This window comes from Zeus faber (genome assembly GCF_960531495.2).
Source record: "Zeus faber genome assembly, chromosome: 5".
In the NCBI taxonomy this organism is placed as follows: domain Eukaryota; kingdom Metazoa; phylum Chordata; class Actinopteri; order Zeiformes; family Zeidae; genus Zeus; species Zeus faber.
In genome coordinates this window covers 21,626,652-21,650,689 of record NC_137192.1, presented here as the reverse complement: position 1 = coordinate 21,650,689, position 24,038 = coordinate 21,626,652, and the positions used below count along the sequence as shown (strand labels likewise).

Here is a 24,038-nt window from a genome sequence, read left to right as displayed (position 1 = left end):
TCGTTTAGTTTGCTTCTTTCCCCATTTTCCAAATGCATTTTGTTATATCCTATTATCCAGTGTGGATGATAGTGGACGTACTTGAAGCGCACATTGTAATGGCCAACCGAGGCAACACAATCCATGCACTGGTCAACATGATCCATGTACTGAGGCATTTAGGAGAGTTTCGTGCCATAGGACAAACCAAACAGGGACGAGCGGCAGCTCGTGATTGGCCGAGGCCGTCAAGAGTGTCATGCGAGAGATGATGGAGAAGGTTCCAGAAGCAGCCTTCCAACAAACCTGGCCTAGCTGCTACACCCATCATCCAGAGGTGTGGGTCAGCGGAAGGCAGGCAGGAGGCGGCAGTGAGTCCAGCAGTCATTAAAGTCAAGAATGGAGGAGAGAGGGACAGTGGCATTAGGCCTGGGATTTCACCAAATATATACACAATCACACACACACGGACAAGGGCACACACTCCACACACTGCATACAATCACTGGAGGAACAACCATGTATCCTTTAAAGATACAATGGATTCAAATGTTTAATCTTCAGCTATTCACATTAGTCTAAGGTAAAGTTTATAAAGTAAAGTTTAGTAGTCCTTAAACCCACATCATGCCATGCATATGAAAGGAAAATGCTAAAACAGTGCCTCTAGGACCGTGAAGTAAAACAGGAGAGAGAGGGTGAAAAGTAAGAACAGGGGGAGCGGGGAGTGCTACAGGTAAGGGTTTGCTGGTGTTTAATGGAGAATTTGAGAATTTAAGGAGTACCCCGATGCCAAACTTGACAAATGTAGATAGAGGGGGAAGGAAGCACTAGAAACACAGTGAGGCTGTTCTGAGCTTGACTTTTTGGGGATAAATCTTCATTAAATCTCTGATGGATGATGGTCTCAAGAGTAGCCGAGCTCTCTACTCCTGTCCTGTTTGTCTATTTTTTGGCGAGTTAGATATTGCAAGTGCTTAGCGGTGAGATCCATAAGATGGTCTGTGTTGGGTGGATTACATTCCACATCCGAAAATTTGACAAAACTGCACAAAACTTATAAAGTTCACGAAACTCACCAAAACTCCATATGAAACTTTTTTTCTTACAATATCTGGGTTTACCGTTGTCTTTGCTCTAAGATGCTCAAATTCCTTGCCTTTCCCCTCTTGCACATACCGGATCGATGCATTCTTACCAGGAAAGGTGCCACCAACAACAGCAGATTCACAGAATGGCTGTTTCTTATAAAGTGGCGGCTAAAAAAACGGATTACCACTTTAAATCACACTGGTATGATAATGTCTCCCTCACATCCCGTCTTCTCCAGGGTGCAGGCTTGGTGTCTGATTCACCCGCTGCTCGACTTGTTTCTTTTCCTTTGGTTTGTGTGGTCAGAACTTAATCCGTACAGATGGATTAGTACTCAAATCTGGAGCTCTCCTGAGTGAAGACTGGATGATTGATCTTGACGTGGTATATAGCTCCAAAGCGGAATTGTGTCAACACTTGAAGGCGTACGCAAGGTTTCACAGTGTTAAATGACACAAACAATGTAAAACGGACAAGCATAGAAAACTAGGTCCAAGGGAGTTCCGATTATGAAAAGTAAATCTTGCAGACATACTGTGGCCCGAGTCAAATAAGTAATGTACGTACATTAGCAGAGAGCTGCGTGGTCAGGTTGGCAACCTTCTCCTGGGAGGACTCCAGCTCTCTTCTCAACTTGCGGATTTGCTGAAAAGGGAATGTAGTGTCAGACTGCGACATATAACTTACGGCAGAGGAATGACGAGGCCCATTCAGACCTTCACCATGATGATAGCGTTAAGTCACAGGAAATGATGTCATTGTGAAGTTTGGGACATTTTTAAGAGCAATGCACCTGGAGAAAGCTGAGAATCATTTCACCATAAGGCTTAAGAGTCGTACCGAAATACCTCTCCACACCATTTGGTTAAATATCCCCATATTGGGGCTGTATAAGTTTATTGTGGTGGCAATTTAGGGGTTAAAGTCCCGTTTGAGTACCTTCTAAGCCCTCTGACCTCATGGTGTATGATGATAAGAGAACAAACTGTTTTCTTTGGATGGAGCGAGGAGATTCGTTTTCATCTTGGCTCTGACATTTGATCAAAAGACACGCACACACACACACACACACACACACACACACACACACACACACACACACACACACACACACACACACACACACACACACACACACACACACACACACACACACACACACACACACACACAAACACACACACACACACTGTACATCTATACATATAAGTATGTATGTAAGCAGATGGTGCAAGACAACTGATGATGTTAGATGTAGAAGTAAATGAACTCAGTGAAAAGGTTCACAGGATCAAAAACAATAATCAAACACCCCAAACACTTCAAAAAGAAAATAAACATTGGTTACTATGGATCAGGAATAGATGATGAGAGATGGAAAAAGCAAAGCAGAGGCTGTGTTCCTTACCTCTCCTTGAATCCTTTCCTCAGTCTAAAGAAAGCACGGCAAAGGCAAATAGACAAAAATAGAGGAATACAGCAGAGGGTCAATTTTAGGGCCAGTTGAGGGAGATTACCGGGCAGAGTAAAACCACCATCATGGAAATAACGTGTAAAATATTACAAATAGATTTGTTCCTTTGCCAATTAAAACTGATGATGACATTGAAGCAGTCATTAGAAATCACTAGAAATATATTCAGCTCGAGACTGTTAAACGCACGTTTGTCAAAAAGCTTGTTAAAAGAGGTGAGCTATTTCAAAGGCGATCCAGGAATAACAATAGTATTTGGGGTGATAGAGAGGATAGAAAAAAAAATCAAAAGTCTGTATTGGCCAAGTGTCACTCAACAAGATTGAATTCAGGTGGTTTCCACTCGTTTGTGCAAATTCTGAAATTATGCTTTTGTGCTTTCCCTTTTAAAGCACTCAAACACAAGCGTCTCCCTGGCAGGCAGGGCCAGGAGGATATGAAGAAATTCAGATCGAGAATAATGACACTGACTTGATACATAAACGCAACAGGTTTTTTTTTGCAAACAATGGCTGTGTCTACTCACCGAGGAATAGTTTGATGAAGCATTAGAGGCCAAAGACAGTACGGAGCCATGCACTGGAAAAACAAAAAAAGATTATGAAAACATAGTTGGTCCCATTATTTAAAGGGACTGATACAACTCTGTCACTACTAAACTGATTTTGAATCCAGACTAAAGGTTTGGTCAAAATGAGTGCAGAAAACCGAGAATCAAGTCGAATTGTCTTTCTTTTCGTTGCTTTTGGTTTCAGATCTACGGAATGGAAAACATTTGATACCCTATTTTGCTTGGTATGACAGCAATATGTAATACCAATATCATTATCATTGTTGGTCCACCCTTAATTAAAATTCTAATGTTTAAAATTTTTTAAAATGCTTTCATGCGATTTTATAAAGTCTTACTCAGCAATCTCAGGTTATTCCATGAGCACACAATTGCAGTACCGTGTGTCTGTGTGGTAAAAAAAGAGGAAACAGATGACCACAATGTTCCATGTATTATATTACCACTGACAAAACCAGGGGGATGAAATACCCCAAAGGGAACAGAGAAGAAACGCTCAGTCAGCTTGTTTGGACGTTATACAGTATAACCAATTTCGAAACAGAGGTTCTCAGCTCGCTTTCAACATCCGGGAAAACAAGCCCCCCTGACAAATAGAGCCGGGGACGGACGGATCGCGTTGCCGTAAACGAACACGACCCTCCACATCTACAAACTCCAGCTCCATCACTACTTTCCTCAAACATTCACATACAGGACCAACATCACGTGTAGGGCCGCAATTTTTTGAGCTGGTTTTGTGAAATCGCCGGATTTCCCAATCATAAGTTCATCCATCAAAATTGAAGGGGAATTTTGAGTCAAGACGAAAAGCCAAGTTTTAAGCCATGTTAGAAATGTTACAATAACCACAATTAGAATTTGGTGCATTTCCATCAGTTGGGTTCAAATTCAAATTCAAGAGATTATACCGAGGCAAATGAACTGTCTACCTGTTTTTTACCTATGTTCAATATAAATTAATGGTTCTTCTTCATAAGGTGGATGTGTGGTATTACACTGTTACGAGCTTATACTATGATTACGGGATTAAATGAACAAAAAAGACAATTCAGTTGTTTGATTTTTGACCTGAAAAGGATCTTCCAAATATTCCAACATTGTTTAATCTGAGTTAGTTTCCTTTGATCCAACTGATGTAACCCAGAGTTACTCAGCGACTCTGCGTATGTTTCTTGCTCTTATTTAAGGTTTTTATGAGCTTTTCTGTGTTGTACAGATGGTTCAACTGCTACGAAAAAATGAACGTATTGTTAGGGTCTGTGAACTGATTAAATGTATAATGAAACAGGTCTTTGTTTCAGCTCAGACTTCACTGGACCAGCAGGCTCACCGTCATCCCCAGGTTCGCGGAAAGACCCGGAGCGCATCATGCTTTTGGGCCGGTCCGCCAGGGACATGCTGCTGCCCATGGGAGACGTCCCGAAGACATCATAGGCCGAGTCGCTGGGCGGGCCAATGCTGTTGGAACGGGTTATCCTGGGGGTGCCGCTCGAAATCGGGGCAACTACGAAGGCAGAAAATATTGGCGCGAGTGAAGGAGCGGCAGGCATACGATATCAAGGTGCGGCACGGTGAGGAAACATGCAAAATGAACTGTTTATGCATTGTTTTATTCCATGTGATTTTGAGGTAAATTGTCTTGCATCAGGGAAAATAACAAAAATATTTATTAATCACTCACAAACATGCATGCATCCATAGAAACCAGCAAACACACTCACACGCACACACACACACACACACTCATGCAGATCCATGGGTGGCACCTTATCGGCTGACTCAGTGAAAGAGGACACCGTGGTTTCACGACAGTCAAAGTAGTGTATATATATAGCCCAACTTGAGCTACTGCCTCTCAATCTCCAGCATATTTCACATTTGCAGCCATCAAAATGAGCCTACAAACATTGGGGATTGAATTTCATATTGTAAAGTCTGTGATCACTTGAGAACAAAGTGACAAATTAGATAGAAACAATCAACTCCAGAAAGTGTATTTGTTAGTCTCACCCTGGAACAGTATTAGGGTGATTTGCTGACAATGAACTCGATACGGCCCCCCCCTTTTTTTTTTTTCCGTTAATCAACAGCTTGGCAAGAGGTCCAGGAATTTGAGGAGGTGTATCCATTCGCAGCCTCTTAATGGATCTAACACGGAGGACTTGGCAGAGCGGACTCACCCACGTTAGTGAGCGGAGCTTTGCCTGAGGAGGGCTGCAGTGTGCGGGTGGGCGAGGGCAGCTGGGGGGGACTGTCACTCTCTGTCATGCTGAGTATGGTGTGGGAGTGGCGCCTGCCCTGCTTGCCTCCGTCGCTCTCTGACTGGCCGGAGCTGTAGCGTCTAGAAAAAACAACAACAACAAAAAACACAACAACACAGCGGGAGTATGAGTTGCAAGCGATGAAAGATGGATTCCCGTGTTAAGATATATTGTTAACGAGTGTTTTGACGTACTCTAAGCCTTTCTTCGGCAAGGTGTTTCTGTCTGTCTGCAAGCTGTTAGGAACAAGAGAAGGGATCATTATTGACAGATAAGATATAAAACATAATGTTACAATAGCATTTCAATAACATTTCATGATAATAATATTCATAAGAATAACCTTCATTTGTATAACACCTTTATACTAATCAAATAATAATAATAATAATAAAAGTTATAATAATAATAATAATAAAGTAGAAAAAACAATTTTAATCAATAATATATTCAATTTCAATATTGGGTCAGGATCAGGATCATGATCATTATACAGCAAATGATTTTCAATCATTATTTCTCTCAAATTATCAGTCTTTAACAACTCCAAATTATTCTTGAATAATTCTCATTTTTTCACAGTCGATACTGATTCTAGCCTGAATTTTTGGTCAAAATTGATTTACTCGTCAAGTTACACTGAGTTAATTTTCTTTGCTGTCCCGTGCGCTCAGATGCCCAATGCTCAGATACCAGTATCTCTGCATCCCTAAACAGAATTCAAGTTGGTAAAAACAACCCAGACGTACCTATCAGGCAGGTTGAGCGATGTCCTGCTCCCGGCTCCCCAGGTCCCCGTGCCTCTCTCCTCCTTGTTGTGGGTTTCCGTCCTGATGAACCTCCCACTGGGGGGGACGCTCATCTGGAGGGGCAGCGACTCCATGCTGCGGTGCACGCCCGACAGTTTGGGGTAAAGCAGCGGCGACCCACCGAGGCTGAGGCTCTCGCTGGTGTACGACCCCGGGGAGTCGATGTGGAGGATTGGAGCCGGGCTGGGGGTCAGACGGGGGGTGGTACGGGACCCCGCCAGGTCCTGGAGCTTGGAATACGGTGGGACTTTGGGGGGCAGGTCCTGGATGGTGATGCAGATGTCCAGGCTGTTGGAGTTGACCTTATCCAGGTGAGCCAAGCTGGGGGGGCGGCCCAAGGACTTGGTGTTCAGCATCCTTTAAATCAGGCATGAGGAAAAGACCCACTGTGAGCAAAACACAACTTAATGCCAATCATATCTCATGCTGACCTAATATAGTTTTCTTGTTTTCTTACACAAGTTATCTAATTTTTAAAATGTTATGATCTATTAGATTAGAATCTTTATATACAATTATAATATTATATTTTGTTTTCTCATTTACACAATTTATTTTGATAAGAAAAGTCTTTGTTGAAAACCAGAAACCAGAAAACCATTTTGTTGACAACATCAACATGATCAACAGGATGTGTGTGTCTGCTTTATAGTTTTGTATTTTATTTATAATTTTAAAATATATCACTGTAGGAAACCTTGGTGTAGTGGGTGATGAAAGCTCTGGGTATTTGCCACTGCAGGCCCGGCGGAGGCTGTGCAGCTTCATCGCCGACTCCTCTGTCGCCTCCGACTGACTCCCCTCTCCCTTCAGGGAACCGCAGTCCATATCAGACGCCACGGCCTTGGCCTTGGCCCGCTCCTTCTCCCGGTCTGTCTGGTTGACGGGGCCTGCGCTCGTTCGATTCATCATTTTACCGCTGCCTCCGCCGGACTCCTTCATCCTGGGGCTGGTGGAGGCCATCGGTACTGGTTTCAGGCTCAACAGACTGGGGTCGATGGCGCCGCTGACGGGCCGGGACGCAGGGCGACCAATCAGGCTGAGGGTGCTGGACTTTGCGGGTCGCGGCAGGCTGCGGTACTGGATGCTGCCGCGGGCGTTGGGGCTGAGGAAGCCTTGCTCACTGCTGGCATCAAAGCTGTTCTTGCGGCCTGTAGGGGTGCCCACCGGCTTCACAGGGATCCCAGAGGACTTGGGGGTCTTGCCTACTGTGGCTGAGCCACTGGAGATGGTGGCGCCCCCTGCTGTCATAACGGTGGCGGTGCCGGTGGCGAGCGGGGGTTTCTTGTAGCCAAAGGAGGCTCCAGCAGACGGTTTGACCAGACCTGATGGGGGCTTGCGGTGCTCTGTGTGGTGGTCTCTTCCTGCGTCAGAACGCGAGCGCTGCAACCCGGAGGCCTTTATGGACATCCTGGATTTGTCCAAGGGCTTTTCGCTTTTGGGTGCTGTAAAGGAGTTAAGACAGGATGAGGATCCTGCGAGGAAACAGCCTGGAACAATATTACATCTGTAATAAACTGATGACAGCATTATGAGTAATTGGAAATGAAAAACAAAACATGGATCAATAATGTTTCATTTTACCCCAACTTTATTTAGACACATATGTGCTATGCTGTGTCTCTCACGTGTGCCATTAAAGTAGATACGATGTACGTATAAGCAAGAAACATCTGTATTTACTGAGAGATGTTTGGTATATGGAGTCACTAACAGACTCTGTAATGGACTAAATGACTCAATTTGTCCCAAGCAGCCTGTGGTAAACATTTGTCCCCCAAAAATATGAATCCATATCAATAATAACAGTACATTATCATATATTTGGTTGAGATTTAGTATTTTAGAATAAAAGATGAAGGAGCCAGCAAGACAAACCTAAAAGTCAAAGTACAATTTATTTCCCTGAAGTTAGGTTTACACTTCTGGTTTACTTTAAATTGTAAATCCAGACCCAAGAAAAATGACCATTGAGTCATCTAAGTACAAGATGTGACGCACAGCTAAACAAAAAGTCAAAACCCATTTGCTAAATGCCCTCCCGCCCCCCAGAGTCTGCCAAAAAACATACAGAGATTCCCTTTTAATAACGGGTACTAGTTTTTCGAAATAGAGGGCATTAAAATAAACGTTGCTTCAGCCAGGGAATGTTTCTTCATTTGCAACAGGAGTTTCACCTCTAATTTAATCACAACGTGTTTGGTTACGGATAAAAAGACATCAGCAGGGTCCTAAATGGCTGCAGTGGACTTATTTGCATTCTGTGCAAGACATAGTGTATTAGAGACGTTATATCTGGGGCAATAATCAACAAGGCAACAATTCCTCAAAATGGTTTTCTTTTCAGCTTTTCTTCCCAAACATAATTAAGAAAATCAAAACCTGGCATCAGCTGACACATCTGCTGCTGGATTATTCTCTATAGCGAGCAGATATCCGCTTTGGCTGTTCTACAAATACGCCGTTTCTTACATTTGGATTCATTTAGCAAGAAAATTATGTTGATGGACCATACCGACTGCCTTCCAAAACAACTGCTATATTTTACAAAAGGCCCGAGACGATGGGAGACGCAGGCACAGAGAGAGAGACAGTTAACGGAAATAGGCAGAGAGCGGCAAACAGAGGCAGAGAGACAGAGATGCAGATAGTCACTAAGGCCCTAAGAACAGCTTATCAGATCTCACCTGCGACTTTGAGCATGCTCTGGGAGGTATGGGTTATGGGGGAAGTCACGCCCACGGGAGGGTTGCGTCCCTTCTTGAAGCTGGCCGACTGACCCAGGCTCTGCGGCTTCTTCAGCTCCCCTTTCCCCCCCAAATCCTCCCCGCCGCCACAGACGCTCTGCGGGGGCTTCTTCCTCCACTTGCTCGGGGCCTCCGTCTTGAGGCTTCCCGTGTCATAGCTGCAGCTGTCCAGCTTGCGGGCGGCTTTGCCGGCGTCCTCACTGTACCAGGACAAGCCGCTCTCCACTAGGGAGCGCTTCTCTGCGTCCGTGCGGAGCTGGAGAGAGAGAGAGACAAAAAGAGAGAGAGTTAGAAAGAGAGAGGAGGAAGAGGCATGCTGTGGGTAACCATCAGTGGCGTCTCAGACAGTGAGCGTTATCTGCAGGCTCTGTGGATATGCTCTGTAATCTCTGCAACATCTGGGTGTCTGCATTCCTGTGGGGAGGCATGTGGGTTTAGTCTGATATGCATCAAGTGAATAAAAAAAAAAAAATCAGCGAGTGGGATATAGAACCTATATTTATGATTACTTTTTTTTGGAAGTCTATATTAGAATGCAGAAAAAATAAGATCAAATGGTTGTGAGCTTGACTTACATTTAAGAATGTGCCATGTTTTCTATCAGACAGTACAGGCTGTAAAACTGTTCAGACAACTGTAATGTAGACAGAAGACACGTTAGGCACGTTCAAGAGGAAAGCGTGCTCTGACTTCACACCTACTTTGCCTTTGAGACAGAACCACAGATGGCTCACTGAGTCATTTTTATTTTCTTGATGAAAAAATGCAAAACGCAGTCTTCATTGACAACCAGGATTACAGTAGTATGAAGGTCATATTACTATGTGCCATGTAGAGCACTGTGTAAAAAGTCCATTGTCTACCATAACTTACCATAGCGGACGAGTTGCATCTGGACCCCAGGGGCGTGGTCGGGAGGGAGTTGAGGGAGGAACCAACGTTGAACTCCTCCGAACTAAGGTTGTCTGAGCCCTCGCCATCCCCATCGCTCAGCCCGCTGCTGATGGAGCTGCTTTCGTCCCAACTGAAATAAATAAAACGACAGAAAGTCAGTTAGGATGGATGATATCAGATATCAGTTCAATTTGAGGCAAAAAAAGGGGGTATCAGAGAATGTTCCCAGACACAAAAATACGACGCCATAAAAAACCTATCAACGAAGCCACTTCACACATAGAACCATGTCAGATGTCTGCAATGGAGATAAATGTAGTATCAGTCAAATGTAGCTAAAGAAATGAAGCTTGTGAATGCCTTCCTAAACAAGGAAAAGGTGAAAAACTGATGGTCCATACAGTCCATGGCTTGGTAAGACTGTTCTGAAAAAGACTCTGCTGCATTAACATTACTGTGTCATTATTATTATTATTATTATTATTATTATTATTATTATTATTATTATTATTATTATTATTAATAATATTTTCTATTATTATTATTATTATTATTATTATTATTATTATTACAAGTGGGCAATTGGGCTCTAGGTCTGGCAACAAGTTGAACACGTCCATCTGTCTCCAGTGAGACTCGTCTCTGGAGATGACGCTACGCTTCATCAAGCACAAAACGCCAACGAGGCACGCAGCAGTTCTGGCTAAAGCAATACAGCTGGGTTTTAGTCTGCCGTACCACTGGGTCCTTAAAAACAGTGTGTGTGTGTGTGTGTGTGTGTGTGTGTGTGTGTGTGTGTGTGTGTGTGTGTGTGTGTGTGTGTGTGTGTGTGTGTGTGTGTGTGTGTGTGTGTGTGTGTGTGTGTGTGTGTGTGCATTTGTCTGTGTATTTATATCAAATATATCTTCACCTATAAAAAAAAAAAATCACTGGGATGATGCCAACAGGGTTTGACAGTGTTGCCGTACATTGGGGCTTTGGATAAAGCTTCCGGTCGCCCAGGACCTGAATTGGAATGACAAATGACAGCTTCGGTTTTAGCGAGTCGCCTGTAAAAGCTCTGACAAGCGTGACGACGGGGAAACACAATGGCAGCTGCCTGTAGGAGCAGACAGCCTTCAACACCCTCCACGACACTTGGCTTCACCCTCCTTCTCCTTCACACCCCCATCCTCATCCTGGGCCCGGAATCTGCAGCCGCCAGATTGCCCCCCAAATGTGAGGAAGGTTGACATATGGGGAGGAAGCCCCATCTCGGTCCAGGAAAAGCTCGACTGCGTCACCAGCGTCGACATCAGTAGATTTTCTGGGCGACACAGAGTCCCAGAGTGGATTTGAAAAATAATGAATTTGAAATGTAGCTCCCACCCCTTTGTGCAGTTGAATGAGACGTGTGGTCTACTTTCAAGTGAAAGTTCAAAGGAGGGGAAATCAAGTTAAGGGGGTCTGAGGACAGGATGAAATCGAAGAGTCTGTGAAATCATTCCATCCTTGAGACGAGCATGACTCAATCGGGAGCCGCGGGCAACATTTCTAGAGAGCTCAAAGTCGAGTCCAGTTAAAATGGTTGCCAATCCCAATCATGCGAACGGGCCAACCATGGGTAGCAATCGCACCAAAAAAGGGTGGCAGAGTGGAAAGGTACGAAGATGAAGAGGACACCGTGAAGCTGAGTCACTGCTGCTGCAGGAGATCGCTTCCCTTTCTCTCGACTTCTCCACACTGGGTTGAAATTGCTCTTTGTGGGTTCACAGTCTGCAATTAGCAGATGCATGGAGCTCAGGGCCGTGTAGGAAAGTACCAGGAGACAAAAACAGTCCGTAGAAGTTCTGACGGAGCAGAGCCAGTTGAATTTAATAACATGCATGGCTGTAGCTTAGTTTAAAACAGAGATGAGGATGAGGATTCTGGATGCCAGCCTCTGCCATAAAGTAGCATTTGTACAGTGTTTGCACATAATCCCTGTCCGAGTTGAAAATGTTCAATTTAGTCTTTTCCCTGAAGGTTTAGGATGAGAGCAAATGCTTACCTCAGTTAGCCAAGAAAAAGGGGTAAAAGAAAATCCTATGTAATTTCTTTACATTTTTGAAACAGCCCTAATAAATAATGATATAATTTATTGCTCAAACGGAGGCTCCAGTGAACTCGGCAGTTTTGAACAAAATCACCGTTGTTCATCGGGACAGCGATGAATCAATGTAGCCCATTGCGAATAGCCCCAGAGGGGTGTTAACCCGAGAAGAGCCAGGAGGTTCTGGGCTGATGGAATTACAAGCAAAACTGTCGGTGAAACTCAGTCGAGGACAGAGTTGGAATAACTCAACCAAGTACATATGTTGTTCACAGGCTGGCAATTAACAATTTTGTTTTCTGTGGCGGGCATCCAAACTTATGTTTGATTTGTGAGTTCATGCTATTATTTTAATTTGGTTGCCGAGAAAATGTTTTTGTTTGAAAGATTGTGGAAATTTTGATGGGGTGGGATAGTTTGGGGATCATTACAATTGCTTCAAGATACTTTTTTGTATTCAAAACTTGGAATGGAGTCTGCAACCCCCCCCCCCCCCCCCCCCCCCACACACACACACACACACACACACACACAAACACACACTCCACCCCAAAAAACAAGAGCAAAAAAGAAAAGACAAAGATTGTAATAAACTGTCGTGTAAATGTAAACTAGGAATCTTAAAAATGGAGATTCACCTTCATTGTTGAAAAAACAACAACATTTTCCTGCAGACCACTGCCCTTCCTTCAGGGACCCCTAAGGGGGTCGCATACCCTCAGTTTGGGAACGCCCGGTTCAGCGCAACAGCTCCGACCTTGCAAATTCAAAGCATCCCTAAATGCTGAGAGGAAGGACCTTCGTGAAGGACAATAAGGATGAACATCTTCAGAGGGAGAAACCCCAGAGCTGTCGCTGACGAAACACAACGTCCACCAGGAACAAAATGTGTTAGTGTTGTGCCAAACAACCTTTTAAGTTTAACATCCGGCTAGAAAAACATAAGAACGGAGAATACAATTCAAAACGTAGCTTCTTGAACTGCAGGTCTGACTGAGAGCAGAATTATGAGTTTAAATCCCCCAATAAAGACCCAAGAGCCCCAAGACCTGCTAAATGATGGCTAAAGACCATGTGTGGAATCTATGTTTTTCTAATTACCTTGGTGTGAGGAGAAGTGTCCTTCTTGCTCTTGGCACCGACTGCAGAGGAGGCACTTTGCGGATCAAGCTCATTTGTAATATTCTCAGATCAGTGCGCAACGTGACGTGCAGATCGTGAGCTCAGTGTCTGAGTCTGCGTCCGTCCATCTGAAGCCCCACCAGAGAGTGAACCCATGTTCCCCATTCAGAGAGAGAGAGAGAGAGAGAGAGAGAGGGAGAGAGAGAGAGGGAGAGCGAGAGAGAGAGAGCGAGAGAGAGAGAGCGAGAGAGAGAGAGCGAGAGAGAGAGAGAGAGACCAGACTGAACACACCCCTCAATCCCCCCTCTGATGACAAACAGCTGCTGCTCTGCTGGGTCCAAATCCTAGAATTTACACACACACACGCACGTGCGCGCGAACATGCATGCATGCGCGCGCACACACACACACACACACACACACACACGGTAAGAACTCTATGTATGATCTTGGACTGCACAGAAAAGTTTTAAACTGACTTCCCTTGATTAATACTTCCTGTACAGTACTTGACGGACAATCAACAAGCGAAAAGAAAATAATTAGCGTGACGATGTCGAACCTTTGTGTTCTCAAAGTCATGATCAGTTAAATATGTCAGCTTACCCAGCTCCTCTTCCTATTTCTCCACACGTGTTTATACAGAAAGTACAGTATTTACTATTAGACTAAAAACTACCATTTTTCATATTTTCAGGAATTTTCAATTGTATCAATCATATAAATGAATGATCAATGAACTTAAAGTTGTGTTATTTCTTTATATCAAGCTTTTTTTGACTGGCTATGACAATTTAAATTAATCTTTATTTCTACAGGAAAAAAATCCAAAACCAGCTCTCAAAGGAATTGAACATCTATCCTCCTATGCTATGAAGTTGAAAAAACATTAAAAAAAGGGGGAATAAATCCTGTTGCGTGTTCTTATGATTTGTAGGTTTGATTTGGCTTTCTGGGGGAACATAAATTACGATCTGAGGGCCGAACAGAAAAAAAAAGAAGGGGGAAAAAAAACTAAAGTTCTTAAAAAAGGTACGGCTCAAATCACATTAAAGCCGACCACAAAGGGTGAGATGAGACAGGACCTCCAGTGAGGCTTGTTGGAAAACCTCCGTCCTGCTCTCCTCCTCCTCCTCCTCCTCCTCCTCCTCTCATTAGCAGAGGAATGGCCTCATGGGGATGACCTCACCAGGTCAGCATAATGTAAACCAACATCTCCTGCTATGGACTCCACACCCAGTCTACATCCTTGGGAAAAAAAAAAGTGTGGTTCTGATTAAAGCTTGATTTATTTTCAGTCAAAACGTATGGTTGGGGGTTAATTTAATCACCACCGCCCTCCAGAAAAAACTAATATTGTAACACGAGAACAAAGCACACAACCCTACCCCCGCCACCACCACCAAGAGTCAAAAATCGTATTTAATCATGTTTTAAACTTCTCATGAACTATTCTATTGACAAAACATGAAGGGCTTAAAACTTTGAAACCACCTAGAGGGGCATTAATGTTGATATGTAGTGAGCGTAATGAAAGTCAGAGTCTTTTGTTTGTCTATTTTTTCCATCCCTACAGCCCGTCACCTCCACGGGAGGTTTGTATCGCCTCGCAGGTCTTCACTGATAACCAGAGCGTCCCGTCCAGTCACGTCAGGTTTGTTTAGGCAGTACTTTATCACTGCTACAGTCTCAAGGGCTACCATACAAACACCTGGCCGGCTCCGGAACATCCTCCTCACGTTTGCTTATAGCTGGAAGGTCATCGACCCAAGGCATTAAAAACATTTTTTTTTTCCCAAATGCACTATTGCGTGGGTATTGGAACGTAATAAAAGTTTAAGTTACAATGCCGTGCAGTCGTCTCTATTGAGGTTAGCAGCCTGAAGGCTTGCTCTGACTTTACTGCCGTCCTTTGGTCTATTAATATATCAGCCTGCTCTGGTCACTACATGTGCTGTAGGGCTGCAGCACCACCAGGTCTCAAGCACTCTGAACTGTTTTTATATTAGCCAGCAACAATGAAAATATATATATATATATATATATATATATATATATATATATAATCCGGTTTATTTGATTAGATTGTACAGCAAAAATCCCCAAATTCTCTGTATCTATCTAAATATTCAACCTTTCTATACTACATTATACTGTGTGCATGTATGTATGTATGTATGTATGTATGTGTATATATATATATATATATATGACATCATTCTAGGTGACATCGTTCCCATTTTTTCTAAAATGAATCAGAGAAAAGGCTAAACTATCATAAGATATTATTAGCATTTCTTACCGTGCATTATGAGGCAATATATGTCAATTTATGCCCAAACTTTACACAAAGCCCCTGAATTGTACTCATTCTTAGCCATCCATACCATATTTAAATTCTAAATGGCTGACATAATAATCCACTCTTTTGTTTCGATGTGGTGCAATGACAAGCAATATCCAGTAGAGGGCACATTAAGCCATAATTGGGATTTTCCGAGCTGCAATTTGCACATTGTGACCTGTATAAATGTACAGTAGAGCTCACGGTTACAGTTAAGGCTTTTGGAGGCTCACCGTACTTCACTGGAATTCAGGTCCTTTGTTACTAGTGGCAGACTGGAATACCTTCTGAATCCAATCAATGGGTTTGTACAGTGTTAGAATTGATTGGAGCCACTGAAAAGCATCCTGCTGTTCAGTGCTTTATGTCAATTTAAGCCCTTTGTTCAATCGATGAGACAAATACACAAAATTGCATGCAGTGGATCGCTCCAGCAGATCACAGATCGTTGAGTAATTTTGAGCAGCACTGAGCCGGACTGTGGTAAGGCCAAAATAATTGTGCTACCTTTTGAGTGGTACAGTAAATGGGTCTGAGATGCATCGGAGACTCGAGTCGCCCCAGAAAATGGACTCTGTCATTGGGTTGCTCATCTGGGAATTATGTAGACGGTCTCCATCAGCCTCAGACAGAAAGCTTTTCCATAAAGACGCCACAACAGAACTGATGCATGTGGGGGTTTGGAGAAACCGGAGTACACTGACTACAATTTTACTAAGTTCGCCTACTGGAGAATTCACGGCAGACTTCCTGCTTCTCACTCCCTTTTCTAGGCAGTGACACATGGGCTCAGGTTCAGCTTCACAGATCTGACTTGGTTCATCTCAATGGATGAAAGAGCTCCAGCGTAAAGCAAAGCCTTAGCGAGTACAGAGATGAAAAGACTCCAAAAGACATAAGCCACATTTAAAATGCAGTAGATAATTCAATAGTTATGTACAGAGTCATTGGATTACTTAAAAAAAAAAACCCAAAAAAACAACTTTTTTTTTCACAATTTCCATCCTGGTATGAATAAAGTATCTATCTATCTATCTATCTATCTATACTACCTATCTAAAAAATGGGTTACATTTGTTAAACTTGGATTTTTAAGGGATTCTCTGCCTAATATTGACACTGATCTGATCCAAGGACATATTTTCTAGTTCCGTGTAGCACCTTCAAACAGATGTGATATATCACGGTTATTAAGAGTCCTAAAAGGAAGAGTCTTAAATTTCATGCTACAGTACACTACATCAAACCAAATGTTAACCCCACACAAAACACTAGTTGTATCACAGTTTCCACCGGGAATTAACTCAGTGTGGTGAGGTCAAATAAACGCACACCCAGACGACCACACGCAGACCCCCGAAAGCGAGGAGCACACGTCACCTCTAGGATACGGGGATGATTCACACCCCCAAAGCCCCCACGGGGAGCTACAGTAATGACTGGTCCATTATTCACATAAAAGAAGGTGGTGGTGGGTTTGGCTTTGGTCTGGCCGCCCAGATCCAGTATTGCACCAGCCGACACTTCCAGGGCGGCGAAGCGGACATACATTGGATACAGATGTGGTGGAACGCTCGCTTTTTACACTTCTCTGTGTGTGCAGGAGTGTGTATTTGTGTGTGTGTGTGCGTGTGTGTGTTTTTGTGTGTGTGGGCGTTTCTTGTTAGTACTGTATACACACTCTTGATAGATATGGTAATTTTATTTTGTCATTACAGGTCATACCGGTGTCAAATTTAGTTTGAGCCCAGTTATTATTTTATTTTTTTCACATAGTCCCTATTTACATTTATTTTTAAGAGAAATCATATCGTAAGAACACCATAAAATGATCTCCTGATAATTACAGTAACATATAATTTGCCATATTTTGCATTTTTTAAAGCAATGGCGCTTTTTAAAATATAATTATACCAGATAAATACCAGATAATGCAAAATGAAGTACCTTGACAAAAATATGTGTTACTGTCATTTCCAGTGGGACCAGGAGACTTGTAAGGTAGATCACTAACTAGTTAGAATTTCCCAAAGCAAGAAAATCGAGACAATATTACAAATCCAAAAATGTGAGCTATCATCAGGAAAATGCTCAGGGGTATTATAAAATGTGCATGCCGTAAAAGGAAATGGGCTAAAACTCAGTCCTTTAAACGCAATTCAACCTCGGTTATTTTGGTAATCTTCTGCACAATAGAAAATTACACTGTGTGAATGTGGCGTGTGCACATACTTTGAGGGGTGTAAATCTCCCCAAAGGAAATATGCCTCTCTCTCCTCACCGAGCCACAGCCCATAAAGAAGTGACCCCTAGCCGCAGCTCCTGCTAAACTATAATCTCTGCAGCGTCTCAAAAGGACCAAGCCAAAGAGGCCCGGACACAATCATCATGCGGACGGGTTTAAGTGGGCCAAAAGAAAAACTAGGGAGGCTTCACTGGTCAGGAAGGCAGTCGGTGCCGACAGAGGAGTCCAAATCGGGCAGGAAAGGGAAATTGAAGGCAGACCTCAGCGGCACGGGTTCATGATCAGATGACTTCTGCACAGTCTCTCATGCCTTATGTGTATGTTGATATTTACAGTTTCCATGCACAAGGCTGGGAGGAATTTCAATCTATAGAAGCCTTAAGAGGTAATTGGGTTCCACACAAGCAGTTTTAATCCAGTTGCCATGGAAATTACATGGCCAGAAGGAAGTCTTATCTATCTTATCTACGGAAACCTGCGGGCAAATAACTCCTTGCTCAGTCACTGATTAAACAGAACAGCACACATTAAATCCACTGTCTGGGCGGTATGGCCATTTAAAACAGCAGGTTCATCACATCTGACATTTGATTCCACAGAGATAACTGTGATTTTGTCGCCAAACATTGACGCTTGCAACACAAAGCCTTCTGGAGGAAACACCAAAGCTAACGATGCAGCCAAAAATCTTACTACCACAAAACCAATCAGGCAACAGTAGAATTAATTGGCACACAAAGCCTCTGCACCTATCTCTTAGCAATCTCTCATTCTTCCTGCGCTTCTGTCTTTGGCTTGCTCTCTTGGTTTAACTAGCACTCTCACACACACACACACACACACAAACACACACATAATACAAATACATGTAAGTACATGTACACTTGACAGCCCCACCTTCCTTCCACATAAATACACACAGACACAAAAGCACACCCAGCCAATGTATAGCGCGCACACACACACACACACACACACACACACACACACACACACACACACACACACACACACACACACACACACACACACACACACACACACACACACACACACACACACAGCTCATCAGAAGCTCACACATTGACACACAAGGCAGCCTGTCAGTGGGTCAGTGGAAGATGGTTGCCATGGCAGCACATCTCGAGCCACGTTGCTGCATGATCAAAGGCGTGATGCTGCAGCACCAGCCTCGCTTTCCCCCGCTCCGCTGCGAGAACATGGCTCGGCTTGGCGCGAGCCCCAGATGCCACCGCAATGACTCCCAATATTTCCTCCCTCCGCCCCAGTGCATTACACGTAGTGATTTGTTGTAATAAAGGCCTCTGTTTACCAAATCAGCACCCTTTCCCTTCTCCCGCAATACGTGATTTACAGGGAAACCTCTGTAATGGAATGCCTCTGAGCCTTCTCCATCATCAATAGCTTTCCATTAAAGCCGAGTGTCTGTCAGTGTCTGCTCTCCATTCAATTTAAACAAGCTGTTGGAAACAAAACCAAGTGATGAAAGCCATTCGCTTGATTGTCAAGAGACTGGACCAAACAGGTTTTGGAAATGTTTTTGGAGGAAAGGGAAAATCCAAGCCAAGATAGATCCTGCACGGTCTACCCATGATGACACAATATGGAAATCTGTCTATGTCTGACAAAGATGTTCTTCTGTTTGGCCCGAATCATCTTCTAATTCCTTCTCTTGATTTAAAACATGAAACTAGCCGGCACATAGTCAGATGTCAATGGGAAAGATATAATTTATCAACTACTTGGGGAAACACTGCAGCTGATATACCCCAGGCTTCCATACTGTGGCTGACCAAAGCTCTAATCAACGAATCAACGTCACATATTGACAATGTACATTGTCCACTCTTCTAGAGGAACAATTGATATTTATTATTTTTGGAGCAAATCTGTTTTTTCCTTAATGCTTGTCTGTAACATAATCGTGTATTCCCTCATCAATCCCCTTGGTAATTGTCATTATATCAATGTAAAAATAATCCAAGATTTGATTTGCATTCTACTTATATTCATAAATGTACCCAGAACAATGTTATATAATGCAATAATAAAATAATATAAAAGCAATGCTTATTCCATGCCAGTATGTGGCACGAAGGCTGAAACCACAGGAAACGGTTATTATTCCTGGTCAAAAAAACATCGCTCTTTAGAGGTAGTCTTAGCTAAATGGTAGGCCATAATAAGTTTGGTGCAGGACCTAAAAGGCGGCTGTTCAATCACTGGAGGAGTGGCCATATTGTTCGCCATGGTTGAACAACCACACTGGTGACCAGGGCGCCTCACTTTGCGCCATTATAGCCCAGCTGACATTTAACGCAGACATTTAAAACTAGGGCTAATTAAATGGGAGACATGGCTACAGAGAAATATTGCCATTTAAATTGTGTGTCAGATCTCTACTCCAGTTGCATGAATTGCATTTCATACACTCCAGCGTTTGCATTAATGCTGACAATAAATAATGGAGCAATTGGAACAGACTCGCACTGTACGTCTTATTGAGAACAAAACAAGAACAATGATTTAATGTTCAATAGATTGTGCAATAGGACAAGAAAAAGCAGACAAACCGACGCCTCCAAGCACCTCATTTTTAAATGTCTGTGGGCAGGGACTAATTGTAGATCAATAGGTTAGTCCTCTAAAAGTGCAGCCATCGTGTTTAATGGGCCAGTTTGTACAAGCTCACTAGACATGACACTGCTAGCTGGCATCCCATTTTGCTTAAAGGCGGCAACATAAAAAACAGGACAAACATCAAGAGATCTGAGTGCCTCACTGTCTTTTCTGGTGATTTAAATAAAGGTTATGAATGAATGAATGAATTACTGAATCACCATCTGAGGTTTTTCCTTTTCTACCTAATATCAATGCAATACATTCACTCAGAGGGGGAATGTCAAATTGAGGACATTTCGTCCCAGATAGAGTTAAAAAGGAGTCTTTGGAAAGGACCTCATTACAGTAGGGCTCTCTTTGCAAACCACTAGCAGCGTATTAGGAATCAGGGCTTCAGACGACCGTGAGCAGAAATTGCACCTATTCCTACAGTCGATTTCCAGCACGTTTCCATGGATACGCAGGAGGAGGGTGATCTATTTTCAAGAGAGGGTGGCAAATGGTTCTCAGGGAGCTCAACTGTGGGTGTGGGTGTGTAAGAGTGCGTATGTCTGTGTTAAGGGGGGGATGCACAGATGATGTGCTTTGTTATGGTTATGTATGTTTGGATATGTAGGGACAGAAAACAAATTGAGAGAGGGAATTAAGAGTCCTCACATTGCTGAATGAGGCACGTACAGGAATGTGTCCTATTCAAGGTCAAACTAATAATAACCTCAAGTGTTTATTTGTGTTTCTGGATTTTATCATCTTTAATTGTATATTTAACTTGGGGAAATGGATAGTTTTTTCCCATTTCCCAAGACCCATTCAATAGAATCCTGTCTGTGTGTGCGTGTGTGCGTGCGTGCGTGCGCGCGAGAGAATAACCCATCGACAGCGCTGGTAGACAAAAGGGGGGCCAGGAGGTTCTTACATTCACCTTGAAACCCACGCCGACATGGGTGGGATTGGGAAAACACCCAACATGATGAGACATTTTTTTTTTAAATGTGCTCGTCAGCAGATTAGCATCTGTGGATCCCTGCAGGGATATTAAAAAGAGATGAACCCCCTCCCGCCCTGCCAAGCGTGCACTAATATAGCATTCCTTTGAATATCCATGGCAACTGATGCAGCGATAGGGAGTGGGGGGGGGGCGGAGCAGATTAAAATGGATGGACAGTTCATGGATGTTATGGTTAGGAATAGGCTAAAACAAAATAATCCCTGGTAAATCCTGACCTTATCAGTGTCACGCTCTTTGATCTTGTCTACCTCTCGCTGCTTCAGTGCTTTATTTCTGTTCAACACACTCTAGTTTGCTTGTTTATCACCCTAATTAACTTATTAATTATCTGCTCTGCCAAAGCGGTAAAAAAACAAAACAAAAATACATTGTTCAATTTTGTTGAAAATTTCCATTTCAATAAATTATTGCTCTTGCGTCAAAGAAATGTTGTTGAAGACATTTTCTTGAGGCTCGCTGAACAGCGTTACACACACTTATAGACCAGTACATTTTCCACAAGAGGAAAAAAAAGATCTATTGTTTATTTTAAACATTTGCTGGCTTGAAGATTTGGGTCAGGTTAGGGTTGGACTCTAGCTTCCTTTGTTCTTTAAAGACCTCTCTTAAGAAGTAAGCCCAGTTCCATTTCACCTTCTCCACCACTCTGCCCTAATTTCCCCTCCTCAGTTTAAAATATATAACTCATCTCTTTTCTTTTGCCTTGACACAGTGCAGTGCGTAGTACGAACGTCAGCTGACTACTAGGCGTAGTGACTAGCTCGGCCTAAATCCCACTGCATGTGCCGCAGCGATAAAGCTACACAAATCACACCAGAGACACCAGAGCGCTGGCCTGGATTCTGCCACCTCTCCCTGTTCCCCTCTTCCACTTGCTGCCGAACATCAGCTTGGGCAGAGCGTCATCAGAAACTGATATCATCACCTTCAAAACTATTAAACTATCAGTCGGAGGAGAAGACGTTTTTTTCTAAAACTGAGATCCGATGATTCAAATGCGGTGAGTCTGCAAAAACAGCCGCTTGAGAGACAGTGACATGGGTACTTTGAGATATCCTTGAAGAGCAAGAATTAAAAGAAGTCTGCTGCAGACATACCGCCGATAAAAGCCGTTTGATAGTTGTTCTCTTAGCACGAGTCGCAAGCTGAAACCTTTGAATTCCACCAAAAGCTGCAAAACTTGTTGCTTGTTGTTTGTGTTCAAGAGGATAGGATGCTTCGGGGGACATTTTCACCTGCTCTAAAGCTGGAATGTATTTGTGTAGTGTTTACCTTGCCAATAAGACGAAATGCAAACCACAAATGTCCAAAAGCAAATTACTGCAAGAGACCACCCTGTTCAGAGTCCAAATGCGGTATTCTATCAGGACTTTTCCACCACAGGAACCATTTCAGGTACCATTAGTTTGCCTTGGATAGTTCTCGGTCCCAATGAAATTCTGACAGGCGAGGTGGCACTTTTCACGGGAACGGGAACATTTAAGGTGGAGTTTGAAGTTCTGAACAACTTCAATTGGTCAAACACAAGGTAGGCAAGAATTATCAAGCACACTAACCTCCATTTTTAAAAACTAGCTGGTTCAGTCACTGCTTTTTTGGGGGGACTTGCTTCTCCTCCCTATTTTTATCAAATACAATGGAAAGCCAGAACCTGTAGTACAACGTTCAATGCAAAGTAGCAAAGCATCCTGATTAAGAAAGTCCCGAGGTTGAATGGTTCCTCACTGAGATCCTGTACCTTGGTGCAGAAGCTTATGACAAGAATCCAGCAAAGTCAGCTCTGGCCAATCAAATGCTATTGTCAAGCGAACACAATGATCAAATCTGTGATTATCTTAATGGGTTTACTTACCCGTTAGCCAAGTTGTCGTCATCGTCGTCAGGCGGGCCCTTGCCCAGGAGGTCCGTGTCGCTCAGGTAACCAGACTTGAGGTCGGCATCGTCCACGTCCAGGCCCTCGATGAGCTCAATACGGGAGGTGCTGTTGAGGCGGCTGGAGCAGCGTGCGGGCATGGTATGGGCGGTGTACTGGGAGCCCAGCTTACCCCCCGTGTACACGCTGCCCGTGGAGGAGGGCGCATCGCCCGCCTGAAGACGGGGGCTGGACTGACCGTGGCGCCAGGAAAGGGGCGATGAACGGTTGGAGAGGCTGGACATACTTCGAGCGTTGGTCTCATCACTGTCGTAGCCCACGTTGCTGCTGTCCAGACAACTAGAGAGAGACAGAGACAGCAGATGATACCGTGCGTTAGCTCCTCATTTGGCATTGTACACATTTTGGCTTTGTGCACATTTAGCTGGCACGCTTGTCAAGAAATGTGGTCAATAAAATACTCCAAACACCAGAGGCTTCTATCCCTGTGTCCTTAACATTGCCAACAGAGGAAACAGAAATGACATTGAGATCATACACAATGCAGTTCTGCTCGGTAAAGCAATACCTACAACAGAAGGAAAAAAAAGAAATGGCCACACATTGTATCCTCTTATTGTCAGCAGACCTTCAAAGAAATCAACGGTGACATTCAGTCGCTGTTGACCCAGTTACGAAAGTTGGACCCTTCAGTCTTCAGAAAGTAAAGAAGGATGGCATCTCAGAGCTCAACCAAACAGAGGGTTGTGCTATAATGACTTTTGTTAGTGGAGCATCACTTACTCCCTTTCTCTCATTCGCAATCTCAAATAAATATACTCACAAACACAAAAAATAAACACAAGACACATGAATGTGCACCTTACAAAACACACGCACCCGGTCTCTTGAACCCAAAAAA

At 43.4% G+C, this 24,038-nt stretch overlaps 1 protein-coding gene across 1 annotated transcript in view; it reads right to left on the bottom strand.

Moving 5' to 3' along the window:
- The window catches only part of nav1b (neuron navigator 1b), a 60,372-nt gene that overhangs the window by 13,907 nt on the left and 22,427 nt on the right, over positions 1–24,038 (bottom strand). The window contains exons 5-15 of the mRNA XM_080000900.1: positions 23,117–23,476; positions 9,810–9,960; positions 8,877–9,192; positions 6,887–7,634; positions 6,130–6,546; positions 5,575–5,616; positions 5,300–5,460; positions 4,450–4,623; positions 3,072–3,124; positions 2,480–2,503; positions 1,639–1,716 (exon numbers count right to left, since the gene is read on the bottom strand). Of these exons, the coding sequence (XP_079857026.1) occupies positions 1,639–1,716; positions 2,480–2,503; positions 3,072–3,124; positions 4,450–4,623; positions 5,300–5,460; positions 5,575–5,616; positions 6,130–6,546; positions 6,887–7,634; positions 8,877–9,192; positions 9,810–9,960; positions 23,117–23,476 (2,524 nt within the window). The remainder of the gene's footprint in view (positions 1–1,638; positions 1,717–2,479; positions 2,504–3,071; positions 3,125–4,449; positions 4,624–5,299; positions 5,461–5,574; positions 5,617–6,129; positions 6,547–6,886; positions 7,635–8,876; positions 9,193–9,809; positions 9,961–23,116; positions 23,477–24,038) is intronic.